This window comes from Megalobrama amblycephala, linkage group LG18 (genome assembly GCF_018812025.1).
Source record: "Megalobrama amblycephala isolate DHTTF-2021 linkage group LG18, ASM1881202v1, whole genome shotgun sequence".
Classification (NCBI taxonomy): Eukaryota; Metazoa; Chordata; class Actinopteri; order Cypriniformes; family Xenocyprididae; genus Megalobrama; species Megalobrama amblycephala.
In genome coordinates, this window is record NC_063061.1 from 3,914,733 (window position 1) to 3,942,666 (window position 27,934).

The window sequence follows — 27,934 nt, forward strand, 5'->3', positions numbered from 1 at the left end:
CTATGGCATGTAATAGCAGCTCTGTGATTGGCTGCCGCCGTTGCGCTGTGACGTTTCCCTGTGACGTTGCCGAGAACCTCCAGCAGCTTGTCCGCCGTGCCAGTGACTACAGAAGGCCCAGTGTGTGTTGTTGGACGATGCTAGTAGGAGTTGCGCATAAACACCCAGCCTTTTATCAGTATTAATCACTTGCGCGTCAGGATGATTATAGATAATGTTGACGCTCTGAAATCCTGGCTGGCTAAACTTCTTGAACCCATGTAAGTGATGAACAGTGACATTTGAAGCAGTGAAGCTAACTGGCGCTGCTAACATGCTAACACATTAGCTGGGTTTCAAATCACTTATCCGCGCTGCGAATAGATATCGTTTCCTTTGATTTTGTGTGTAAATGACAGTTCAGTTGTGTTATGTTCATTTATAAGCTCCTAGTGTTCAGAAATCTAACACACCTCCTAGTTTGAACCATGTAGCAGGAAGCTAAGCTAAGAGGGTCTGCTGGCTGAGTGGGGTGGTCATCAAAACAGCCTGATAGTTTTCATAGACTGGGCCAAAAAAGGATCAGGCACAAGTTATTTTAGTTTTAGAGCCTTGGCATGTATGATCAACAGGAAGACCGTCAGTATGAGTTTGTTTTAGCTGCCAATTTGTTATGTATTTATGTAGTGGATCCTAGTAGATCTCTTGGAAAAGCTGTTAGTAAACAACTAAGTGGTTGTTGTTTTAGAAAACCTGCATGGATATACTTGACTTTTGGATTAAACCTGAGATCTTTTACAGATGTGATGCTGACCCATCTGCACTGGCGAACTATGTTGTGGCTTTAGTAAAGAAGGATAAACCAGAGAAAGAGCTCAGAGCATTGTGTGCGGATCAGTTGGACGTGTTTCTTCAGAAAGGTACTGGTAAAAATTCTTCACATCTCTGTGTAAATAAGTATGCAACTTGTATGCAGTTATTGGTGAATCCGTGCCCTTTCTGATATTCATTTTTCATGTTTCACAGAGACTACAGGGTTTGTTGATAAACTCTTTGAATGTCTAACCACCAAAAATTATTTGGGAAATCCAGCTGCTAAAGAAGAAAGTAAAATCCCAGTGCAGAAGCTTGAGGAGAAGGAAGAGGTAAAATCAAAAGAAATACAAAAACACAACTTTTTTTTTTTTTTTTTTTTTTTTTTTTTTTTTTTTTATATATATATATAAAACTATGTCACTGATGTATGTGCACATAAGTCAGGGTCATTTTTTTTTGTTTCTTTCTTACTATGAAAACTGTAGAATGTGTTTTAAACTATTTTTGGTTTATTCACTTCTAGCTATGTTTCCAAAGATAATTTACTTACGTTTTTGTTGCTTTGCCAGTGTTCTCCTATCAAAACTACCTTTTCACATTCAGTTGACGTGAATATCTAGTGCATTATGACCGCTTCCTAGTTCAGATGCTAGGGGTGTGACGAGATCTCGAGATTAAAATGCGACAAGATTTCTCGTTCGAGGTGAAAAGGAGTCTCATGATATTGACATGACTGAGTGTGAGGGTGAAATTAGGATAGAATATGCCACCGCTGTTACATTTACATTACCTCCAGTGTCGTTTTGCTTTTTATAAAAATAACAACCATTTAATTTCATTTGGATAATGGTCACTTCAATCCCATCCAGCTCATCCAGCATGGGCAGCAGAGTCGTACGTAGTGCAGCAGGAATTCACTGATCACGTGATGAGATGACTGACAAGACCATGGTGGAGGATTAGCTGTGCAACAGAGCTTAGGCCCCGATATACTTCAAACAAAGTTCTTTTTCATTCTTTGTTTAGGAGTAAAACAAAGTTCGAAATGCGTGACCAGCGATATACTGTAATCGAACATCTGACACCGCCCACACTGCTGAGAGCGACGGTTAGATGAATATGTAAATATGTGCTGTACACTTTCGTCTCATTAATAAATAAACACGACAAAAATTAGCAAACTGCAAGCATTTTTTATAGAAAGCTTAAGAAAAGCGTCTGATCATAACAACATTGGTATGTTAGCACGAGCTCTGCAAATTAGCACTCCAGTCATGTTTATTTTTATAGCACTTCATTCAATAGATTGCTTAAAATCAAGCAGCTTTACTGTATCAAACATGAAAAACAGTGTCATTGCCTCATTTCAATAGAAGCACAACTTCATTTTGTACTATAAAGCTGCTATCCAGTGTGTTCATGTTTTCACCTGTGGAGATCTTACCTCAACAAACTACAGACGAAATGAGTCAGAGATTAGTTCCACGCGAATGAAGGCGGAGCCTCAGCACACATGTCCTGTTATGTTATCGTCACTGACCAATGGTAGTACGAAAGTGTTTTGCAGCTGGAGCGAACTTTTCCTGAAGGCAAGATGTTTTGAACTTCCAAAAAGAACACAAAATGAACTTCATTTTGGCTTGATTTTGTTTGAAATGACGTCACATCAGTTCGTTCTTCGATTTCGTTTGAAGTATATCGGGGCCTTAAGCATCTGATAAATTTCTTATCTTGTAGAATGCGCACTCAGCACCGCCGCTTCCTATTCACAGAGCATGTGCGATTGCGAAAGCGCAAGTAAAAAGCGAGCGCGCATTCAAACGCAATTTCAACACCCCGCATTTTGATAGCAGCTCCCTGATGCAAATATTTGCTGTGTAGCTGTAACCATCTCTTAGATCTGTATCATGCTTATAGAAAATTGGGTCTCTATTTGCACTTTGAATATTGAGAGAGTGCTATGATTATGGTTGCACTTACTGTTTGCACTTAATAAGACAAAGAGAAATTTGTGTCATTTTTATTTATACTGTTTTTATTTCTATGATCAATTTGTGGAAAGGAGTTCAGTTAGGAGGTCAAAAGTTGTAGAAGCTCATAAATCATGTACAGTAAGGTCTGAAGAGACTCCTGTGAAATCATAATCCAGTCATTTGAGTTTGTCAAAACCTTTTACAGTGCTTGAGTATTGTTGTCTTTTACTGTATATGATTATTGATACTCAGAAAGAAGAACTAAAAATATAGCTGCGAGCAGCGATGGCGGGCCCAAGCCGGTGGCACCAACACCTCGGTGGCTTCAGGGCAACCTGGCATTTAAAACGGTTAAACATCAAAGGACTATGTCAAATTCACTCCACATTTACTGCACTACAAGTTGGCGCTATAGAGCCCCTCCTCCCTGCCCGTTTCTAAAGCTTTGCCCATGTCTACTGGCTAACAATCCTGATGTGTATGTCGAGTTTCATGTAATTTGAAGCATGCTAAGAGTCTCAAAAGCATCCAAAATCAATATTAAAGTTTGATGCGTTGCCAAGGCAACAGTGTTTGAGATATCACAATTCCTTCTGGTAAAAATAAGAGATGAATGATTACAAGATGATTAGTTAAAACATTTCAAATGCACCTGCAGACTGTTTTTCTAGGTCTTCTGCAGGTTTCTTAAAAATACTGTGTAAAAATCTCATCTCGTTTTCGTGAACTCAATCTCGTGTCTCGTCACACCCCTATTAAATGCATATATAAGTAGTATTTATATTAATACAATAACATTTGTTTTCAGACTGGTCATGTTGAAGATGATCGGGATAACAGAAGAAGAAGAAGCCCATTAAGGAATCGTTCAGACTTCAATGAAACAAGGTTGGTCTCCAAGAGCTGCATCTTTATTCTACTGTTTGTGTGTTGACAGATTTTCTTCATATGTTATAAACTTTACATATAGGATAAGGTTACAGATATGCTTTTTTCCCCCATTGTTTTGTGTGGGTGTTAAACATTCTTAGTTGTCTGTCTGGTTTGTCTTCTTTCGCCTTTTAGTGTACACTGTTTTCTGCAACTAGCAAACAAAACAATACTGTGGCGGTTGCGGTGATGGTATCATATGGCTTTATATATACACACACATACAGATGAGCCAAAACATTATGATCACCTACCTAATATGCTGTCAGTCCTCCATGTGCTGCCAAAACAACACCAATGAGCATGAACTCTACAAGAGCCCTGAAGATGTCCTGGGCTTTCTGGCACCAAGATGTTAGCAGCAGATCCTTCAAGTCCTGTACATTGTGAGGTGAAACCGCTTTGGATCTAATTTGTTGGTCTAGCACATCCCACAGATGCTCGATTGGATGGAGATCTGGAGAATTTTGAGAATCTGAACTCTTCATCATGTTCCTCAATCCATTTCTGAACAATGTGTGCAGTGTGACAGGGTGCATTATCCTGCTGAAAGAGGTCACTTCCATCAGGGAACACCATTGTCATGAAAGGGTTTACTTGGTCTGCAACAATGTTTCGGTAGGTGGCACGTGTCAAATTTATGTCCACATTAATGGTCGAACCCAGGGTTTCCCAGCAGAACGTTGCCCACAGTATCGCACTCCCTCCACCAGCTTGTCATCGTCCCACAGTGATCCTGGTGCCGTCACTTCCTCAAGTAAACAATGCACTTGTACACAGCCGCCCACTTGGTGTAAAAGAAAATGGGACTCGTCAGACCAGGCGACTTTCTTCCACTGCTGCAAGGTCCAGTTCTGACACTCGCATTCCCATTGTAGGCACTTTCGAAGGTGGACAGGGTTCATCATAGGCTCTCTGATTGATCTGCAGCCTCATATGCACTGTGTGTTGACACATTCCTCTCATAACCATCATTAAACTTTTTGTGATTTGTGCCACAGTAGTTGGCTTCTGTTAGCTCTGACCAGACTGGATAGTCTTTTGGCAATTTTCCACTGAAGTTGGTACGGTTTGGCTCGCCATGGCTCGGCTTGTTTTGGCTTGGTTTGCTTTTCCACTGCAGTTTAGTACCGCTTTAAAGTGGGTGGGATTATAGACTGAATGTTATAGTTTCTATCTGATTCTGACCAATCAGTGATCTGCAGTGTTTACGCGTCATATTTTAGTATTGGTTCAGAACTTCAACCGAAGTGGTACTATTTAAGTGAGCCGTACCATTCCGTACCGAGCCGTCCGATGCAATGGAAAAGCGTCATTGTTGCCCTCGTGTATCGATGAGCCCCAGCGCCCTGTCGCTGGTTTGTGGTTTGTGACTCCTTGGACATTGTTGGTAAATTCTCATCACTTTTGACTGAGAGCAACACACTCTTGCCGTTTCAGAGATACTCAGTCGCCTTGGAATTACAATTTGACTCTTGTCAAAGTCTCTCAGATCTTTATTCCTGGCCATTTCTCCTGCATCCAACACATGGTTTTGAGAACTGATGGTTCGCTTACCAACTAATCTACCCACAGCTTAATATGTGGCCTTGATCAACGATATTCGCTTCACCTGTGACTGGTCATAATGTTTTGGCTCATCAATATAATATATATAATATAAAATAACGGTTTTATATCCTGAATATATTTTAACGTAATTTATTCCTGTGATCAAAGCTGAATTTTTAGCATCATTACTCCAGTCTTCAGTGTCACATGATCCTTCAGAAATCGTTCTAATATGCTGATTTGCTGCTCAAGAAACATTTCTTATTGTTATTAATGTTGAAAATAGTTGTGCACTTTTCAGTGTGATAAATTTAATGCATCCTTTTTTTTTTTTTTTTTTTAATGAAAAAATCTTACTAAACCCAAACTCTTTAAAATAAGTGTAAATGGTGCTTAAAGTATACCATAGTATGTGTCCGAAACCCTGTCACACCTGACACAAGGCATTGTCCGATATATCGAATTCAGACCCTTATCAGTGACGCACAGTATCTGTACGTCTCACCTCAGGGCTAGAGATGACCGCAGGAGAGACGACCGTAAGCGGCGGGAACTGGACCGTCACGGGAAGAGCGGAGATTCATACCGGGAGCGACATGAGCGACGAGGAGGAAGCTCACGGGGGAGAAGCTACAGTCGCAGCAGGAGTCGTAGCCGCAGCAGCAGCCGTGGAAAGAGCAGAGAAAGAGAGCACAATCCGAGGAGAGGTAATAATGACCATCCCAAATCACTTCCTTCACATTACTTTCACCTATACTTGTGTTCATTTGTGTGAAACAGAGGAGTTCTTAGAAATGGATTTAATGGTTAATCTGTCAGTAACATAAAGCTATTTTTTTTGTCCAGAAATATTATTTTATTGATAAATACATAAATGAAATTTACTCATAAAAGTACTTGAATACACCTCTGTATAATGATCATTTATTATGCTATTTATTCGGAGTATAAAATAAAATAAAAAGTCAGAGTGATGTCACTGTCCTGTAGAGCTGCACGATTAATCGTTAAAAGATCATAGTCTCATTCCTAAATGACAACGATTCACCTGTCTACATTAGGGTAGGAACACACGTGAAACTGCACGTGAACACACCAAAAGAACTACAGCCGACTGTCAGCCTACACGTGCGTTCTGCACCTGCGTGCAAGGAGACCGCTGTCTATTTTTTTTTCAGATATATTTGTCTATATTTGTAAATCAGAAAGGGTGACCAGCGCTGCAGATACACAGACTGTAAACAAAGCAGTGTGTGCTTACTATTTTGAATATCTTTGATGCTGATCACTTTCTGTATTCCATTCAGCTCACGTTAATATTAAACATTCACCCAGGAACACTCAGGTACATGACATAAAATTAGAACAGCGTTCTGTCTATACCGCCTTGACTTGTTTGCTCACTGTTTTGCTATTATTCTCACACTTCGACTCATTCACTAAACTGAACAGCCAATCAGAGTTCTTTCTCTCGGCCAGTGGCCAGATGCCGATTCTACATGCTGAACAGATGCAGAAGAACACAGCGGGAAAACTTAGTCAACTTAGTCACTTAAAAAAACAGTCCGATGCTGCCCGACGGCTTGGTGTGTCCCGGGCTTTAAACCTTTGACAAAATCATAGCGGAACATTCAAATCTGCGTTGGTGCTGCTGCTGATCTAGAGAGAGCAGTTGTCATGTATAAGCATGAAACAGCGTCACAAACAGTTTTTTTTAACCACACAGTATCATTATTTCTGTAATATTCATTTTATCAGAGAAGTACTGGGATAAAAGTTTATAGTTATATAGATATAAACACTGATGTCTCCTGTAGCGATCATAAAAAAGCAAATCACATTTTGAAAGTAACATGGCACTTCAAATAACGATTGTATCAATTACATTGTTACACCAGTAGGTGGTGACAAGTGACTGCTAAAAATGTATTTGTCACTGGATCGTTCATGAAAGAGATTTGTTCAAAAACGCAGATTCGTCCAATATTGAAACAAGAGAAGTCCTCATGAGTGAGTCATTGATTCATTCATTCAAACTGATTTTTTAAATAATTCATTCAAATTAAACATTTTTAAATAGACTGTAGCAATTAACATTTGTCAGAACCTCTAGTAAATTACATGTTTTGTATAGTTGTCTGTTCAGAATCATGGGAGAATCGTGATTTTTATTTTAAACAAACAAAAAAAAAATCATGATTCCCAATTTATCCATAATCATGCAGTTCTATTGTCCTGATATCAAAAAGCCTATTTAAAAGATTTTTTTTAATTTATTTATTTATTTTTAAGAAAACCTTAAAGGTGATCTATGTAAGTTTTTGACTGTACTAAAGCATAAAAATACCATAATATGTTTGCAGATATTTATTAAACATGCTCAGTTCACATATTCGTTTCTCTGAAAACCATTGCTACAGCCAGTTATTTTACTTTGGAATTTGCGTTCCGTGTCGGAATTTCTGTTTTTGTTTCGGTCTGTGCAAGACCGCACGTTGCCAATTTACCCAATAGTATTTCTCCACCCCGGGTTGCCAGTCGCCGGAAAACACATGCAGCGAATTGCAGCCATGGAAGCCAGCAAACAAACTGGGTCAGAGATCGCAGATTCTACCGGACCTAAAAAGCCTCAGCATCTCAGTATCAACTCATCATAAATCAGTAACTCAACTAATTATCTTACAGTGTGCAAGTCTCCTCGCCTTCCAGTGTCAATTGAGCTCACTCCTATTGCGTGTCTTCAAACTGGCAACCCATGAGAGTGAGGAGTCTGAGGAGGAGGGGGCGGGGCAAACAATAGTTTGAATTTAGACTGCAGTACCCATTTCAACCACTAGCTGTCATTCTTACATAGAGCACCTTTAAGTGCTTTGGCACACTCATTTGTTTTTATTTCGCTGGAAACGGCTTATAAAAGCTTATTAATATTTTAAGAAGGAAAAAAAAACACATTGTATCATAATCATGTGGTGCAAACAACATGCTGCGAAAAAATCTAAACAGATCTAAACAGGAAAAAAAAGCAGTTTTTTTTTTAAAAATATGTTTATAAACGTAAAAAAGACTCATGTGTAATGTGTGAATATGAAAAAAAGTTGCTTGTTGGTTATGCCCCATGACATTTTTAGTCATTAAATTAATTTTTAATCGAAGAGTTGTCACTTCTATTTTAAAGTAGATTTTTAAAAGATTTTTCATTTTTTTGTTTTATTACTGTGGACATTCTTATTTGTCATTGAGTGTTCTATTAATCAAACAAAAATATTGACAAGAATTCTTTCTAATTTTTTGTCTTCAACAAATGAATCATTTAAAATGTGCTTTCTCTCAGCCGAGCACAGATCCAAATTTGAGCAGGAGCGGAAGGATGCAGAGCCTTACAACCCATCCTCTGCCCACATGGGTAACCCACACCACCAGCAGACCCATCCACCCCCCCTGCTACCTCTGCCCCTTCCTCAGCACCAGTTCCCCTCCTCAGGGAGCCCCTCTGTCCCCAATGCCGTAACCGTGGTAGCACCGGCTCACCTGCCCGACAGCACTACAGAGAGCTGGTCCACATACTTCACCAACCACAAAGACGGCAAGACGTTCAACAAGAGCAGCACACTCAAACACCGCTGCAGAGACTACGACGGTAAGTCCGAATTCACTTTTGTCACAATTTTGGTGTGATTATGCTTGTGTGACAAAATGAAGACCAAGCTATTGCTATTTTTTTTTTTTTTTTTTTTTTAATGTTAAACCTAACATTATGTGAAATGTTTCGCTTAAAGTGTGCTTGTGCTGTCTGTCTTGAATAAATGCCACTTGGTTTGATATTTCAGCGTTTTAGTAATTGAGGTCCAGATAAGTTTTGCAGTAGGTCTGCTGGATTATGGCAAAAATCACAATCACGATTATTTTGGTAAATATTGAAATCAAGATTATATAACACGATTATTGGTGGTGATGTGATCAAAGCCTTATTTCATGATATGAGCAATTTTAAATATCAGTGAAATTTCACAATTATCAATACTTCAGCAAAAACTAATACTAGGTTAAATTATTTAAGTAAAAGATCCTCAAAACAGTTACAGAAGACAAGTAAACTGTCAGCAATGCAATGAGAACAAAGAAACGAATTACAAACAAAATTACAAATAAAAACAACAGAACAAAAATGCAAATTAAATAAACTGCTTTAAGTTTTTCAGGAAGATGTACTAACAGTGCTATTTAGATATAGACAGCAGAAATTGAATAAAGTAATCAAATGTAAAATAACACTGTTGTATACATTAAATAGACTAATCCTTATTAAAACTATCTTTGTCTTTTGTTGTTTGATCCAAAAATGGAAATTACCCCATGATTTCCTCACCCTGAAGCCATCCTTTGTGTATAGGACTTTCTTTCAGGCGAATACAATCGGAGTTGTATTAAATAATGTCCTGGCTCTTCCAAGCTTTATAATGGCAGTGAATAGAGGATGAGATTTTGAAGCCCAAAAAAGTGCATCCATCCATCATAAAAGATAACCACACAGCTCCGGGGGTCAATAAAGGCCTTCTGAAGCGAAGCGATGCTTTTGTGTAAGAAAAATATCCATATTTAAACTTTCTAAACTAAAATAACTAGCTTCTGACAGATGGCCGTACGCATCTTTTTATGGAGTAAGAGTGAACTCTGTCCCAAGGCATGACATATTGATGAACGCGGAAGTGCAGAGGATAGAGCAAAACAAAACACTGGTCATGAATTAGATGTCTAAAATGAGAATTTTTAAAGAGAAATGTTGGAGGATTTCGATATACGAGTCGTCAAAGCTTACACTACTCCTACATCACGTCAGAGGTTACTCTTTTAGCATAAGCCGACGTGCGTACAGCCATCTACTGGAACGGAAGCTAGTTATTTTACTTTTAAAATATCTTTTTTTTTTTTTTTTTTTTTTTTTTTTTTACACAAACACTTTGCTCTGCTTCAGAAGGAATTTTAATTAACCGGGTAACCTTTATTAACCTTTTTTTTTGGGTAAACTATCCATTTAAAGGGTTAGTTCACCCAAACATGAAAATAATGTCATTAAAGGGTTAGTTCACCCAAAAATGAAAATTCTGTCATTTATTACTTGCCCTCATGCCGTTCCACAAATGTAAGACCTTCGTTAATCTTCGGAATACAAATTAAGATTTTTTAGTTGAAATCCGATGGCTCCGTGAGGCCTCCATAGGGAGCAATGACATTTCCTCTCTCAAGATCCATTAATGTACTAAAAACATATTTAAATCAGTTCATGTGAGTACAGTGGTTCAATATTAATATTTTTTGGAGCGCCAAAAAAATACAAAATAACGACTTGGTGATGGCTGATTTCAAAACACTGCTTCAGGAAGCATCGGAGCACAATGAATCAGTGTATCGAATCTGCTGTTCGGAGTGCCAAAGTCACGTGATTGGCAGCCATTGGCAGTTTGACACGCGATCCGAATCATGATTCGACATGCTGATTCATAATGCTCCAAAGCTTACTGAAGCAGTGTTTTGAAATCGGCCATCACTAAATAAGTCGTTATTTCGTTTTTTTTGGCGTGCCAAAAATATTCTCATCGCTTTATAATATTAATATTGAACCACTGTACTCACATGAACTGATTTAAATATGTTTTTAGTACATTAATGGATCTTGAGAGAGGAAATGTCATTGCATTTCATTGCAGCATTTTGACATTTTTGTGTGTAGGCTATTTGACCGTCTTGGAGCATGCGCACAGAAAGCAACAGTAGACTGCATTTTACAACATTCACCTATTTGGCTGATTTAGATGTTAAGTTTGGCTTAGGAAGGAACAAAAGCGCACTGCTGTAAAGGAAAGGATGTGCACTAGGCGGAATGTGGCAATGGCATAATAATCGTTTTACTTCGATTATCTTGTTTTCATAATCGCTGGAACCCAAAATCGAAATTGAAAAGTCAGTTAAGATTAATCGCACAGCCCTTCTACTGGATGTCTCTAAAATCAAAGTCAAATGATGTATAACACTTCAGAAACACATCGAAGTGTCTTGATATTCTCTAAGGACACATTTTACTCCTCAGGGTGTCTGTTTTTAAAGCGTCACTAATGACTGTGGTGTAACTCACTGCGTGGCCTTATGGGAATGGCAGTATACCTACAGAGTTTATATTTACTACCCTGTCTTTCTGGAGCTGGGGTATTTTTCACACTGGTGGGAGTTGGAGAAGAGCGTCCACAGGGATGACTGCAGGGTGGATGGTTAGCTCGATTGTGTAATGAACTTACTAAAGAAACTGATTTGGCACGTTGACGAGAGAGATGTGACTGTCCATACAGCACTGTTTACGTGGAGCAAACTCCACAGAAGAGAGACCTCAGTAAAACAACCAGAAGTTCACGCTGACTAGTAGTTCCACCTCAAGGACAACATATATCACACAAGCCTCATATTTCTGCTTTTAAACTGTCCAGAAAGAATGTGATGTTGATTTAATTAAAAAAAAATCTTTTTGTTTGCAGAGAAAGGATTTTGTATACGAGGTGATCTCTGTCCTTTTGACCACGGTAATGACCCTCTGATTGTGGATGACGTCACACTTCCTACCATGATCCCGTTTCCACCACCACCAAGCCTGCCACGGATGCCCATGCCGCCTATGACTGAACCTCCTCCTGGCATGCCCATGCCCCTCCCTCCCCATGGACAGCCCCCGCCTCCAGGCATCTACCCCATGCCAGGTAAGTGTCGTTTTGAGTTCAGCATGCTAGACTAGGTTTTTCAGTTAAGTTATATTATGTAAACTGAAAAAAAAAAAAAAAAAAAAATGCTAGCTAAGAGATAATTAAATGTAACAAATCACGTAAAAATGTATGATCTTTTATTGGAAAATTAAACATTTTATCAAACTTTGATAATTGCCTTAATCGATTAAACATCTGAGAAGCTGGTGATTAAATTGCATTTTATAAAAATTGCCTGTCAAGTTTAAAATATATATTACATCAGCATATGAGAGTCAGATTGGATGACTACAGGGACTCGACTCAAGATCACTCATTTAACAGTTCATCTGTTGCCAAAATTATGAGAGAAAAAAAATCAGTAAAGAATATTATTCAAAAATATATTAAAATCAGGAATGTCAGAACCAGAATGTGTAGTTTGTGCATAAAAAATGTCCATCAAAACCAACCCGTTGAACGATGTTCAATAACCCAGTGAAGTTTTTCAATTGGAAAATAACTATTTCAATGTGGTATGATGAGTTTCTATAGGCAGTATATATATTGCTGTAAATTGTTTATGCATTTTTTATTTATCATTATTAATTTAGCATTGTAATTGTTTTATATTTATATCATATTGTATAGCTGTACGATTAATCATAAAAAAATTGCGATCACGATTTAAACACCCTCTCAATCTTATTCCTAAATGACAACATGTGTCTATTAAACCTTTGACAAGTACGATCATAACTCATTCAAATCTGTTTTCGCGCTGCCGCTGAGCCAGAGAGAACAGTTATCATGTGTAGGTATGAGTGAGTCATTGAATCATTCATTCAAACTGATTCTTTTAAATAATTTTTTTTTTAAATAGACTGCAGGAATTAACCTCTTGTAAATTACGTTATTTTATTTATTTGTCTGTTCAGAGAATCATGGGAGAATCATGATCTGTATTTAAATTTTAAAAAATCTCAATTTATCCAGAATTATGCCGCTCTAATATATTTGTTGCATTATATGATTAATTTGTGCTTTTTAATTGATTTTAAAATCTTAAAAAGGTCAATGTAATTTCATTTTATTTATTTATTATTTATTCTTTTAATTTATTTGTCAGTTATGAATGTTAAATTTAAGTTCATTTGTTTACTTGTTTACTTGTATTAAAGATATACATAATTTCAATTAAATTTTTTTATCTTTATGAATTAAATAATTAGAAATATATCAATATATTTTTATTTCTGATTGATAAATATATAATTAATCAGAAATAAATATATCATTATCATTAATCAGAAATAAATATATCATTATTATATCATATATATCATTAAATATATTATAATATAATAATATATCAAATATATCATATCATTATGCATTACATATGTTTATGAAATTTAGTTATGTAGTCAAATTGTTTTACATTGTGCAATAATGTAAAAAAATCAGTAAATAAAATGACACATTTACAAACACTATAAACATGTATTTTAGTTCCCCTCACTCCACATAAAATAAATAAATAAAATCCTTTAAATGTGCTGGTTTTCAGAACAGGAATGAAAAATAAGTATAAAGCAAACATGAATTATAGTGCCGTTCATTATAAACAACAACATTTATTTTAAGGGCCAAGTGAAACTGAAACTACGAGCATGTGGCCTATACAAATAAACTTGGGCTCACGGACCTCTCTCATTTGGCACTAATCCAAAAAGTGTGCACTTTTCACATTTTGCGAACGTGACGTTAATTGCATTATACAAGTTGCTTGGATAAAAAAATGTGATGACAAATGCATTTGTTGTTGTTATTGTTCATTTTTAGGAATATTATTTGTTAATTATTAAAGATGTAGCAAAATCCTGGATGCTAAATGTTGAGCATGACTTTATATTAACAACTTGGAGCGATTGTCCTAAAGTGCTAGAATGGAAGTTAGCTGTAGATGTTAGTGTGGTTGAGTTTGCTCTTGTCTTGTTTTAGGGCCTCCTCTAATCCCAGCTACTGGGATAGACACTCCACCCCACTCCAGAACCAGCACCTCTTCCCCTTTGGCCCTGCCTGGAGTGGGACCACCTCCTCCTCCTCCACCACCACCACCTCCTTCCTCTTCTTCCTCCTCTTCTGCCTCTCTCCACCCTCAGTACACTCTCTCTGAATGTAAGCCACTGCGCTTCTCTCTTCTCAGCTTCAGCAGTGGTGCTTAGAGCTTACTGTCTATATGTGTGTTATAAAGGGGTCGTATCATATTTTTAGTTTAGATGCACTCCACAGATATTTTTTATATCCTGTCCATCTAAAATGTATTTAAATTTAAATCATCAATGCGATTGACATTATAAGCGGCCTTCGGGGAAGAAAGTCTGACCTCTTTAAAGAAAGCAGTTGATAAACTGAGCCTCTTTTCTGTCTGTTGGTGGTGGTTCTGGTCTTGTGTGTTAATCGTGATTAATCGCATCCAAAAGAAAAGTTTGTTTACATAATATGTGTGTGTTTACTTTGCATATTTATTTTGTAGTTATATACACATGTATATATGTAAGAAATATTTACATGTGTATATGCATATAATTTTTTAATTTATAATTTAAATATTTGTAATTGTTTGTCAAATTTACAAGCAATTTCTGAGTGAGAATAGTTTCAAAGCCATATTTTTTTCATTGTAGAATATCAGGGATACATATTTTTTTCTGAAGGCTGCAGTGACACACTCTGACCATGTTGTTGTGCTGCTGCTGCATTTTACACTTGGAGCTTATGGGATGAATCTTCTAAATAACAATTCTGAATAATAAAGAGAATTTGGAAAAAGTTCTCTCAAACTCATGTGGTAAATTTTTAATTAATCAAAGGGAAAGAACCTACATGTAGTGTTAGCAATGTTTATGTTTTTTTCCCCTGCACACAGTGCATATGGTTTAACATGTCATTGCTCTGCCACATACAGACAGTTATGACCCTGAGGCCTATAACCCAGAGTCCCCGGCACTGACCGGCCCAGGCAGAGCTCAGTACCGCCATTTCATCCCTCGCATCCAGACGCAAAGACCCAACCTCATCGGCCTTACCTCTGGTGATGGACAAAACTCACGAGGTATCAGATGTAAACAATCAGTTCCAAACAAGTGACTATTTTGCCTTAGAATTTTAAATTTGTTTAAAAATGTTTGGCAACATCTATTTGAACTTGGTTTCTATGTGTTTTTTAGCAGCTAACATAGTAATTCAGACAGAGCCGTCTGTCCCGAGTGTGTCGAGCAGCGAGGTGAGGTACATCTCTGAGCAGGAAAACAGGAAGAGGTGTCTGCCGTCTACAGATGGCCCACAGGCCAAAAAACCCTGGATGGACAAGTGAGTGATGAGCGATAAACTCGAACTCTTTTAGGTCTTATTTTGCTTTCTTTAAAGAACGTGTATGACCTGTAGTATTTTAAAAATTCACCTCATATGTGGTATGTTTGATATAAACTTTAGAATTTTTATTATTCTACTAAAATTATAATTGTAATCAATAGACCCTTTCCACAGCGTTGCATTATCAACATCACAAATCTAGTATGACTAGTCGTTTGTATCTAGTCTGTAAATCTAATTTTGAATATTTTCATTTAAAAAAAATGTGTGTATATATATATATATATATATATATATATATATATATATATATATATATATATATATATATATATATATATATATATATATGTGTTATACTTTGTGTAATATTACCTTGGCAGTAAATTACAAAAAAAAATAAAAAATTAACTGCTTGAGTGTTTCTAATACAACGGCTGAAGGAGTGATGGCAAATTTGACATTTTTTTTTTTCTCACTGCTGTAATCATACTCTTTATATTTTTCCCCTTTTTTGGAAAGTTGTGGAAATGCTATCATTGATTTTTTTTTTTTTTTCTTTTGCTGTTGGACCAAATGGGAACACAAAAATTTTTTATTTGCTGTCGTCTCTCATTCACCGCTATAGAAGATTACCTAACTATAATGAATTCTGCTTTTGAGAAACACAGAAATGTGAAAAGGGTCTATATATACATACACACAAACACACATACACACACACACACACATATATATACTTATAATATATAATAAAATAATATTAGGGGTGTAACGGTACATGTAATTGTCTTAAACCATACGGTACAAGCGTCACATTTTAGTGCATGCAGTCACACAACAAATACAGTCAGTCACAGGCTCGCCACACTCCAATCCAGAAGGGGGCGTGCGCGGTAATGCAGCACTGTTTGCTACCAGTAAAAAGCGCAGAAGCAGAGACAATTGATCGATAAGTTTACATGTAATCTCTCAACCAGTATTTCAAAAAGCAACTTGAGAATAATATCTCATGTAGCATTATATGTACCTCAGGCATTTGGTGTTGAGACAGCATGTTAGTTCACTAGAGAAATAAACTCTAGAAGGGAGCATTTTGTATATGTACTATATTAGCTTATATATTCATTATATTTACTTTACCTGTTAGTAATGTCCTGATTATTTGCCTTATGTGCAAATTACATGTTTGGGAGTGATTAATGACAGATTTTTCATTTTTGGGTGAACTAACCATTTAATATTATAATAATGTGTAAGTAAGGGCTCCCTATATAGTTTTATCCTTATTTTTTTTTAAATGGCATTGAATTTATTTAAACAGAGAATATAACACAGTTAAATAATAAAAAAGCAATTTTATGTTTAGTTTTCTCCCCCCTGCTGTACCGAACCCGTACCGAACCGTGACTTCATTACCGAGGTACGTACCGAACAGTCATGTTTTTGTACCGTTACACCCTTAATAAATGTATATGTATATGTGTGTGTGCACACATTGTAATAATATAAACTTGAATTTTGGTTTACTTTATTATAAATGTAATCAATTATGGATGCTCATGATAATTTTTTCCTTTAATCAATAATTTATGTATTAAGTGTTTATTAATAATTATGAATCAAAATTATTAATTTTAATTACATTATTTTTAGTGTCTATTAATTAATTTTGATATCTTGGAACACAAAGGAAACTACAGTGATACAGGTAGATGGCCTGATTGAGATGTGTAATGAGATCTTTTCTGTTTTACAGGCAAAATTTCAATAACCAGCATAAACCTACCTTCCCAAAAAAGAATCATTACGTCAACACCAAACTAGAGGTCCGCAAAATCCCCCGGGAGCTCAACAACATCACCAAACTCAATGAGCACTTCAGCAAGTTTGGAACCATAGTCAACATTCAGGTAAACATTCTGTATAGAGATTAGATTATGAACCACATATTTGCTCAACATGCTTTTTTTATATTTATGTTCTTTTGATCATGTAACGATTTTGTTATATAGGTATGTAGTTATAGGATTGTGCTGATTCTAAAAGTAAAACTGCATCCTCTATTGTCATTTCCACAGGTGGTGTTTGGGGGCGACCCAGAGGCGGCATTAATCCAGTATACTGCTAATGACGAGGCTCGGAGGGCCATCTCCAGCACAGAAGCCGTTCTGAATAACCGCTTCATCAGAGTCTACTGGCATAGAGAGGCCGCATCCAACACACAGGAGCAGGGACCCAGTCAGAACACAAACCCTGGCCAACAACAGCCAACAACACACAAGGTCTGGAAGGAGTGTCTGATGCTATTGATACCCACTGATGGATTATCATATTCAGAGAATTAAAACTGCAATGCATTATATTCCTAGGCTATTTCATTGTGTTGCTTTTCTAAAATTTGAAGAATGAGCTCTTACCGCTCAGCCCTACTATTGATAGTTCTTTTTCCCCATAGAAAAGTTTGTGCCAGCTTTACAGTTTTAGAGATTGTTCACTCAAAAATGATTGATATACACTTACCGTGACTGTTCATCCATGGATGAGACTTTGTTTGTCATTCATTTTGTCATTTTGTTTTGTGTGCAGGTCATTAATAAGCAGCACCCTGCAGGATCTTACGTACTGAATAAGAACTTCCCCAAACACCAGACTGCCACAGGAGCCACGGGCATATTGGGCAGCACTGAACCTACCAGCCCGAGCCAAGAACCATCAGTGGTAAAGAAAATACATGAATGTTTGCACACATCTATTCAGAGAGAATATATATGATATATGCGATATGGCTCTATATTTCAGTTGAATTAAAATATAAAGTTATGAAACTTCACTTTGCCCTTAGCCAAATCCAGTTGCTCTGGAACAAGCATAAGAGATATTTCAAAAATATTTGAAAAGCTCACAAACTTTTAACCATTTGTATGTGTGAGATATATGTTCAAAATCAACAAATGTTTGAATTTCTGTGTTAAACAAGGGTTTGACGCCACCTTCCAGTTTGCCGAAGGGTCCGTTCTCACGCACAGTGTTGAAAACCGCATCAAAGTCGTTAGGAAAAACGGGCAAAGTGCTGGAAGCTCAGGAGGTTCTGAAAAAGAAGCAGGTGCGTATTTCCTTTCTCCTCCTCACCTCTGTAAGCCGATAGCAGCAGATCCACCTACTAGGATTGCACTGTCTGGAATGTACTTATGAGTGAGCTAACATGACCTCTGACCTCTGGTCTTCAGGAGGCGTTGAAACTGCAGCAAGACATGAGGAAGAAGAAACAAGAAATGCTTGAAAAACAGATCGAATGTCAGAAGGTATCAAGGATTATTTTTATTTTTTATATATTTTATTTTCACATGTTTTTATTTTTATACACTACCAGTCAAAAGTTTGGAAACATTACTATTTTTAATGTTTTTGAATAAAGTCTCTTATGCTCATTAAGGCTGCATTTATTTTATAATAAATACAGAAAAAACAATAATATTGTGAAATATTATTACAATTTAAAATTATGGTTTTCTATTTTAATATACTTTAAAATATAATTTATTTCTGATGCAAAGCTGAATTGTCAGCATCATTTACTCCAGTCTTCAGTGTCACATGATCCTTCAGAAATCATTGTAATATGCTGATTTATTATCAATGAATAAAAAAGTTAAAACATATCAGCATTTATTTAAAATAGAAATCTTTTGTAACAATATACACTACCGTTCAAAAGTTTGGGGTCAGTTTTTTTTTTTTTTTTTTTGAAAGAAATTAATACTTTTATTCAGCACGGATGTGTTAAATTGATAAAAAGTGATAGTAAAGATTTATATTGTTAGAAAAGATTTATATTTCGAATAAATGCTGTTCTTTTTAACCTTTTATTCATCAATGAATCCTGAAAAAAGTATCACAGGTTCCAAAAATATATTAAGCAACACAACTGTTTTCAACATTGATGATAACTGAGTATCAAATCAGCAAATTAAAATGATTTCTGAAGGATCATGTGACACTGAAGACTGGAGTAATGATGCTGAAAATTCAGCTTTGATCACAGAAAGAAATTATATTTTAAAGTATATTAAAAATAGAAAACTATCATTTTAAATTGTAATAATATTTCACAATATTATTGTTTTTTCTGTATTTATTATGAAATAAATGCAGCCTTAATGAGCATAAGAGACTTCGTTCAAAAACATTAAAAATAATGTTTCCAAACTTTTGACGGTAGTGTAAATTTATCTCATATTTAGTGTTCAATTTGCATTACCTGCTCTTTATTTGAAAAACATGATTCCCAGTGTGCACAAGCTTGCCAGATTACCAAAAAAAAAAAATAGAATTGGTCGATTATTTTGCCGGTTAATCAAGTAATCTGAATTTTTTTTCTTTTTTTCTGTTTTGTGGTAATAAAAATAGACCAGCCATTAAAATGACTTAATTCAAGGAATAACAATCTATATATAATAAGGCTATAATAATTGGTTCAAATAAAGTATCAAAAGCAAGTAATCGTATGGTTTTATTGAACAATACTGATGAAATACATAATGTAATATACATATGATATAATCAACTCAGACCTGCCAACATGTACGCATTTTGCGTAGCGGGTACGCATTTTGACCTCAAAGTACGCTGGTACGATTTGTCATTTTGTCACTGGTACGATTTGTTCGACCAATCATAGCGCTGGGTTCATTTCCCCAAATAGCAAGAGGGGATGATTGACAAATGCGTACGGCCTATCAATAAAAAGAGACTGCATATCGACAGCAACACAAAATCCCGCTCGATCTCCCTCTTTCCACTCCCACCGTCTCAGTGACTGAATTCTCAAGCGAGGACAGTACAGTAGTCACGGTACTTCTGACTCCTTAAGGTAAACGGGTATAAAATGCTCAAGTAATGTTGAACAACAAATCAATTGAAATCGCTATATGGCTTAGTTATTGTGAAAGTGCTGTGATGCGTGACTGACTGACAATCGCGAGTCTGGAGAAACAGGCGTTTATTTATTCTCAGTGTTGAGAAACGTAGCCTACATGTGTTGCGTTATTGTAACTAAAGTACCTAATTATGTTACATAGCCTACTTATTTTGTATGAAAACTAGCATATTAGTTACTCATGCATTTAATCCCCCCAAAACACCCTGTGTCATGTCCCGTCACACTGGTACTCGGAAAAAAAAAAATCAAGGTTGGCAGGTCTGATTACTTATAACAAATGCCTGCAGAGGGAGCCAGCATGATGGTGATTGTTGTTACACTTTACAGCATGGACGAATTCTTGTTTAAATCCTTTTTTAAACCTTGTTTAAACCGCTCTGAGACTATGGAAGAAACATGTAACCTGCACACTTGTAATTAAAGCGTCGCGCTTCACACTGAAACCTGCAGTGCATATATATTTAATTGAATCACAGCCCTTGTGATTTCACAATAGCACCATGCTATGATTTTTAAATGGTTTTAATATATTGTGCAGCCTTAGAAAACGGACTACGGTTCATGGGTGCTCATCTGTGCCAGTTAATCTGCACGGGTAAATTGCAATCGAGGATTTTTTTCTTTTTTCTTTTTTCTTTTTTTAATCAAGCATTTGAATTTAAATGAGGAATCGTGACAGCCCCAAAACAATTGTGCTTGTCCTGATTCAGTCTTGGTTGAATGAATGTGATATAAGAAGTGTATAATGCAGTTTAATGTTACACTAAACCTGAACTGCCTTCTGCAGGTGCTGATAAACCGCCTGGAAAAGAACAGAGGGATGAAGCCAGAGGAGAGGGCGAACATCATGAAGACTCTTAAAGAACTGACAGAAAAGATCTCTCAGCTGAAGAACGAGATCAGCCCGACCGCACAAGCTACTGCCAACACGACACAATCAAAGTCAAAAACAGACGTAAGACAATTCATGTATACCTGGTGTTATTGTACAAGTAGCTTCTAGTAGCACAGCACAGATTGTGTCTAGAAGATCTAATTTTTGTTTAAAAGTTAGAATCTATAGTTTGCCAACTTTGATTTAAAAGATCGTATTGAATTTAAGTATAACTGTCTTTTATCATGTCAAGGCACAGAAAGAGTTGCTTGACGCAGAGTTGGACTTCCATAAGAAGCTGACGTCAGGAGAAGACACAACAGACCTGAAGAGGAGGCTGGGTCAGTTGCAGGTGGAGGTAAGCTGCCATTTTGTCACTGTGACCTGTACATCTGATAGGGGTTTTTCAGTGTCTGATGCCAATATACAGAGAGAGGGTTAATTAAAAATGTTTGATGATTATTATTATTTTTATTATTGTTGTTGTTGTTGTTGTTGTTGTTGTTGTTATTATTATTATTATTTTTATTTTAAATTTATTTTATTTCTTAAAGAAAATGAAGCCTATTTTATTACCATTAAGAATTTTTGCATTGCAACACTGTTTTTATGATAAAGGATTAGTTCACTTCAGGATTAAAATTTCCTCATAATTTATTCACCCCCATGTCATCCAAGATGTTCATGTCTTTCTTTCTTCTGTCTAAAAAAAATCATTTTTTTGAGGAAAACATTCCAGGATTTTATAGCGGACTTCACTGGCGTTCAACGGGTTGAAGGTCACAATGTCAGTTTGAGTGCAGCTTCAAAGAGCTCTACATGATCCCAGACGAGGAATAAGTGTCTTATCTAGCTAAACGATCTGTCATTTTCTAAACAAAAAAAAAATAAAAAATAAAAATTATATACTTTTTAACCACAAATGTTCATCTTGCACTAGCTTGGAGATGCACATTATGTAATCAAGTTGGAAAGGGCATGCGTGACATAGGCAGAAGTACTGCAGTAGGGCAAAAAAACTCAAATTTTCTCCTCCAACTTCAAAATTGTCTCATCGTTGTTTTATCCTTTTTTTGAAAAGGGCATTTGTCTTTGCATGTTCGCTTCGTAAACACTGGGTCAGTACTTCTGCCTGCGTCGCGCGTGACCTTTCCAACGTGATTACGTATTGCCTGAGGTCATGGACTTGCATCACAGGGCAGAGCAAGACAAGCATTTGTGGTTTAAAAAGTATGCTTTTTTTTTTTTTTTAGAAAATGGCAGATCGTTTAGCTAGATCAGACTCTTATTCCTCGTCTGGGATCGTGTAGAGCTCTTTGAAGCTGCACTGAAACTGACCTTCAACCCGTTGATCCCCAGTGAAGTCCACTATATGGAGAAAAATCCTGGAATATTTTCCTCAAAAACCTTAATTTCTTTTTGACTGAAGAAAGAAAGACCTAAACATCTTGGATGACAAGGGGATGAATAAATTATTATGCATTTATGCATTACTGCATTTTAAAATATCCAGAAATTTTACAGTAATTTAGGAGAATTTAGGTGGTAATGAAAATATACAAAATATAAAATACCTATAAAAATGCATATGCAATAAAATATAATAATTAAATATAATACATATATAATAAAATATAAAGTACATATAAAATAAAATAAAAAATAACATTTAAATTAATTTATTCTTTTGAATTTGGAGTTACAGTAATATTATTTGTTTATTATTTTGTAGTACCAAAAAATGTCCCCATTACCTGACAGGTATCACTGAAGTAGCAATACATGTGTGGCCCAAATGTGTTAGCAACCTGAAAATAGGACCATGTCTTTGCCAAACATTGCCAGATGGGCGATTATTTAGAATACCCGTTTTAAAATATTTTTACTGAAGCAAAAGACACTCTTGTACCCAACCAGAACCAGCATAATCCATTTCATCCAAACACAATCTCACACTCAGCCCTAACATTAGCGATCCTAAAACAAGAGAGACAACAGAAACATCACGGCTGGCGCTGGGCTTAAATTAGCTCGTGTGAAATATGCATGTCATTACACTTCATCTCCTGCACATTTAACTCTGAGCACTTCCCACACCCCAAGGACCAGTCCCAAAGCAACACACACCCCTCTCCTCGCGCTGATGCTTTTCATTCCATTAAAGTTTGAGCAGCTCCCATGTAGATGGAGGGAAGACAATCAAAGAAAGAGAGCGAAGGGAAGAAACTACACTGGTTGAAAGAGTTGTTTGTTCAGGGCATGAAAGAGAAATGATCAGCATTTGGTGTGGCTTTTGTCACTCTTTGGCTTTTCATTTTTAATCTGCAGTCAGGTTAAAGGTTAGGCAAGGTTTAAAGTCTAGTACTTTTTGGAAGTTTAGAAGAGCGCACTATTCCCATACGTCCATATATGTGTGTATGTTATATTTTATTATATCATTATATATTATACATAAAAATATATTTATTATTTTATTACTCTTTGCATTATAAGTTAAGTTTTGTTCACGCATCCTCTGGATTAAAATCACATAGGCAACACGACTGGGACTGATACCAGCGGGCCGTGGCAAACCACCAGCAGCACCAGCTCGAGGCAGAGGGAGGGGCCGAGGGCGGAGCCTCAGGGGGCGTGGTGGAGGCAATCACATGGTGGTAGACCACCGGCCTCGAGCCATCACTATTATTGGCTTCACACAGGAAGAGAAGGAGGAACTCATGCCGCATTTCGTGGTAAGACTTGAGTGTTTGTCTGTCAATCGATCATTTATCTATCCGTCTGTCTGTCTTCTGTCTATTAGGGCTGGGCAAAAATGAATCTTTTCGATTAATTGTTTTTTTTTATCATCTGTTTGTCAGTCCAATCTATCTATCTGTCTAATATGTTAGTACCTAATTTACGATCAATCCATATGACTTGTATAGAAATTTGGCGAGATCGAGGAGCTTCGTGACTATGATGCTACAAGTGTCGTGATGACCTTCAAAACCCGCAGTGATGCAGAAAACGTACTGTGGTTTTTTAGTTCTTATGTTTTTAGTTTTAAATTTGAGATTTATTTTAAGAGGTCATTAAAATTTAACCACACTAAATCTCTTTTTTTCAGGCTGCAAACCAAGGGGCGAAGTTCAAAGGTCGAATTCTACAGATCTCATGGTACAAACCTAAAACTCCATCTGTGTCCAATGAACCGGAAGAGGAAGAGTCAAAGGAAGAGGTCAACGCTGCAGGAATCCATGTAATGACGGTAACTGCACGAAAAGATACACATAATTATATAGTGTTTTAAAGGCTTAGTTCACCCAAAAATGAAAACTGTCATTAATTACTCACCCTAATGTCGTTTCACACCCGCAAGATCTTCGGAACACAAATTAAGTTATTTTTGATAAAATCCGCTGGCTCAGTGAGGCCTGCATTGACAGCAAGACAATTAACACTTTCAAATGCTTGGAAAGGTACTAAAGACACATTTACATAATTTTTAGGTGAACTAACCCTTTAATTATATAAGTAGCAGTGTTTGCCAAGTCAAGCAAAAGTTCACTCACATTTATTTCCACATTGACATTTAAAAGTGCAATATGTAATATTTTTGCAGTAAAATATCCAAAAACCACTAGGCCAGTGTTATATATTTTTTTCACTTGAGTACTTACAATATCCCAAATGTTTCCAACTATTTGTAAATCGTGAGAAAATTGCAATTTTAACCAAGGCTCCGGGACGTGTGAGGAGTCGCCTGTCAATTGCGTCATACCCGCGTTATCCTCAGTTTTATTTTGTAGAAACCATGGAAACACCAAATATATTACATGTTTTAATAGACAAGGGAACAACTGTTTTGATACATTTATAGACAGAAAATGAATTGTTGTTATATAGCTCAACACGTTTAGTCTTATTGTTTAATCTAATTTTCTTTTTTTTGCGAGTACCATGTTTTACCATGCTTCAGAGAAAAACACCTTTTTTGTGAAAATAGCATAATCAGATGCAGCTTTATTTTTAGTAACAGTAATACAGCATTTTCTCCATCATACAATACGTTTTAAAATGAATTGCATGCCATTTATCAACACAAGCCATCCAGTATTTAATGTGATATTGTAAAATCGATCTATCTTACTGCAGTGTGTAACAGTGTCTCACAGCAGCCGCCAAGTGAACGCACAGACTAACGTTATAACATAATTTTCAACACTCTCAAATGTATCTAATATGATAAACAGAGCTGCGTTACCTCATACTCATGACCGGAAAAGCAGAAGCGGCGGCGGCGGCGACTGTGTCATAATAAAAGTCCCGCTGCTCATGAGGCGTGTGTTGCTCAATCGCTCCAGCTCCTCGTTCAGCTCCCACAACACTCACTCCTGCTCTGCTTCATACTACAGTAACGTTAATAATCGCATCCATGAACATGATTTCTTCCCGAGTCCTATCCCTATTCTTTTGCACCGTTCACTGAGGTGAAGACCACATGTCCCAAGATTCCACGCACAAACTCGGCGTCATCAAGCTACGCCTTTGTTTTGAATAGGCCTCTAGTGACCTCTAGCGGACAGAAATCCTACATACTGCACCTTTAAATTGTATGAAGGTTTTTTTAAACTTGTATGAAACCAACATGAATATTACATTTCTAAAAACTTGAAGTTTAAACAATTATTAAATGATGTTAAAGTTAAATTGTTGATCTTTTCTCATACATTCTAGGAAGCCAGTCAGCCCCTTTCTGCTTCCAGAGGAAGAGGAAGAAGATGATGATGAAGAAGATGAATATGAGAGCCGCTCATGGAGGCGATGAGGAAGGGGAAATGGCACCACTTTTTGTTCAAGGACTCTCATTTTTAGTTTTTGTTTGTAAAGGCTAATTTAAGTATATTTGATTGAATAAGACAAAGAGTCTTTCTTTTTTTAAAGACGGTTTTCAGTATTTTGAGACCTGGAGAAGCGAAAAGGCAAACTGTGTTCTCTGTATAGGAGAATATATGAGTTTGTGTGACGTCTGTGTAGACTTGCAGTGTTTCTGTCACTCTATTTCTGCTTTATGTATCAAACTCTCACTTCTGCTGAGATTGAATGCAAAATGTTTCAGATGGGAAACATTTTGTTTCACTGTGCATGAGCAGATATCAGTAACTCACAACATTTGTGACTACTGTGAAATTTTTTTTTTTTTTAAGTACCTAAATTGTTCACCCATTTCTTCCCAGTTTAATATATGATTTAACATGAAACTTCATCTGCACTTTGTGCCACTTTGGTAGAAATTCTCCCGATGGATGCACTCTTTTGGCATCGTTCCCATTAAAGGCATCTCTTTCCTTTGTGAAGAAACGAAATGCCGTCATGATGTCAAACGAAACACTTTTGTAACCGCTCTCTAACGTTTAGGCAATATATATCCCCGGGTGGATTTTTCCTTCTCGATATTAACGTGCCACTTCCTGTAAATATGGACTGTATAGAAGATACATGTGGCACACTTCATTTTGGTCAGTGTGTCGGACTGTTCATATTTATTTCTCACATCTAGTTGATGTTCCAAAACCAAAAAGAGCTTTGGATGAGGGTCAGAGAAAATTATTGTTGTTAATTGAGTTAAAATATGAACAGAGGTGTTGTGAATGTATTCAAAATTGATTTACACTTCATTTACGCCTTATATCGTCAGTGTACAGCTGATGTTTTATGAGATTTGTGGCTTTTTCCCCCTTTTTTTGTGTATATTTTGTAAATGGTTGCAGTAGTAATGACTGTTCACTTCATTATTTTAGTCTGTCGAATGAATGAATCGTTAAACGGATCACATTCATAACTCTTAGAGGCTTATTTAAGTGAGCGTATGACTTAAAACCACAGTCTTATATAATTTGACTATGCTTTAAAGAATCTGTTTTAATGTTTTTTTTTTGTTTTTTTTTGGACACCACTCATTTCAAAAGCCTGGTCCTGCAGAAATGGGTCAAAAACACACCCGTTTCTGTAACCTTAAATATTATCCAATAGCATGCTGGCATATGTGTGCGTGTGTTCATTTGGAGAAAAAAAGAAAATATATGTATGTATGCATATATATTTTTTTAATATTCATATTTACATACTTTGCTAAAAACAAGATATAAGTTTATAGTTCCTTTTAATGAAGGACCAGTGTAAAACTTTCCTATGTATACTGTTGATGTGACAGTTAATAGCACGTTACTTCGCCATTTGAATTCAGTGATACACCTGTTTGCCCTGCTCTTCCCCATCGATTGTACAAATTCTTCTCATAATCTCCACAATGATTTCTCAATAACATGGTTGTTCATTTAAGGTCTGGCAGGTCTTAATGTTGGTTTTGTACATGAGTCTAGTAGAAGGACTCGAGACTGTGTGTGAATTTAAAGAATGGATTTTGCTCATTTGTACAACCGTTTTACTACACCACATTAGTACAAAGTCATACATTTAGCGTAAATAGATTTTGACTTTATTACTGTTTATAAATTTAAATATCTATGGATGTATTTTTCAGTTTTTTGTTTGTAAAATGGATTTCTAACAGTTGCATGTTTGCTAATCAATAAAGATAATGGAATGGGGTGAGCAAGAAGAATATCAAGAAAAAAAAATGCAGTTTCAATTGGCCAGAAGTAAAAAAAAAAAAAAAAAAATTTGAAACAAACAAAAGAAAAAGTATCTGCAAAAAAGAGAGAGAAAAGGAAGAAAAAAAAATCATGATCCATTCCAAGAATTATTCCCCTCTGAAACAGTTGTT

The 27,934-nt window shown here is 36.3% G+C and overlaps 1 protein-coding gene across 6 annotated transcripts; it reads left to right on the forward strand.

The window, feature by feature from the left end:
• The first annotated feature begins 26 nt into the window (after nt 1-26).
• rbm27 (RNA binding motif protein 27) lies at nt 27-27,926 on the forward strand. Of its 6 annotated transcripts, none has more exons than XM_048165733.1 (22): nt 27-260; nt 781-899; nt 1,006-1,124; nt 3,577-3,656; nt 5,760-5,956; nt 8,581-8,886; nt 11,774-11,992; nt 13,979-14,155; nt 14,946-15,101; nt 15,208-15,349; nt 16,722-16,775; nt 17,112-17,265; nt 17,434-17,637; nt 17,942-18,073; nt 18,333-18,458; nt 18,583-18,657; nt 21,082-21,249; nt 21,422-21,526; nt 23,703-23,900; nt 24,093-24,176; nt 24,275-24,415; nt 25,885-27,926. In XM_048165733.1, exons 1-22 carry the CDS (start codon nt 202-204, stop codon nt 25,930-25,932), a joined length of 3,063 nt encoding a protein of 1,020 aa, XP_048021690.1. In that variant the 5' UTR covers nt 27-201; the 3' UTR covers nt 25,933-27,926. The 6 variants fall into 6 exon arrangements, with proteins under 6 accessions (XP_048021690.1, XP_048021689.1, XP_048021693.1 ...); XM_048165732.1 differs by having other exon boundaries at nt 24,275-24,407; nt 25,887-27,926; XM_048165731.1 differs by having other exon boundaries at nt 28-260; nt 14,946-15,092; nt 24,275-24,416; nt 25,887-27,926.
• The last annotated feature ends 8 nt before the right edge of the window (nt 27,927-27,934 follow it).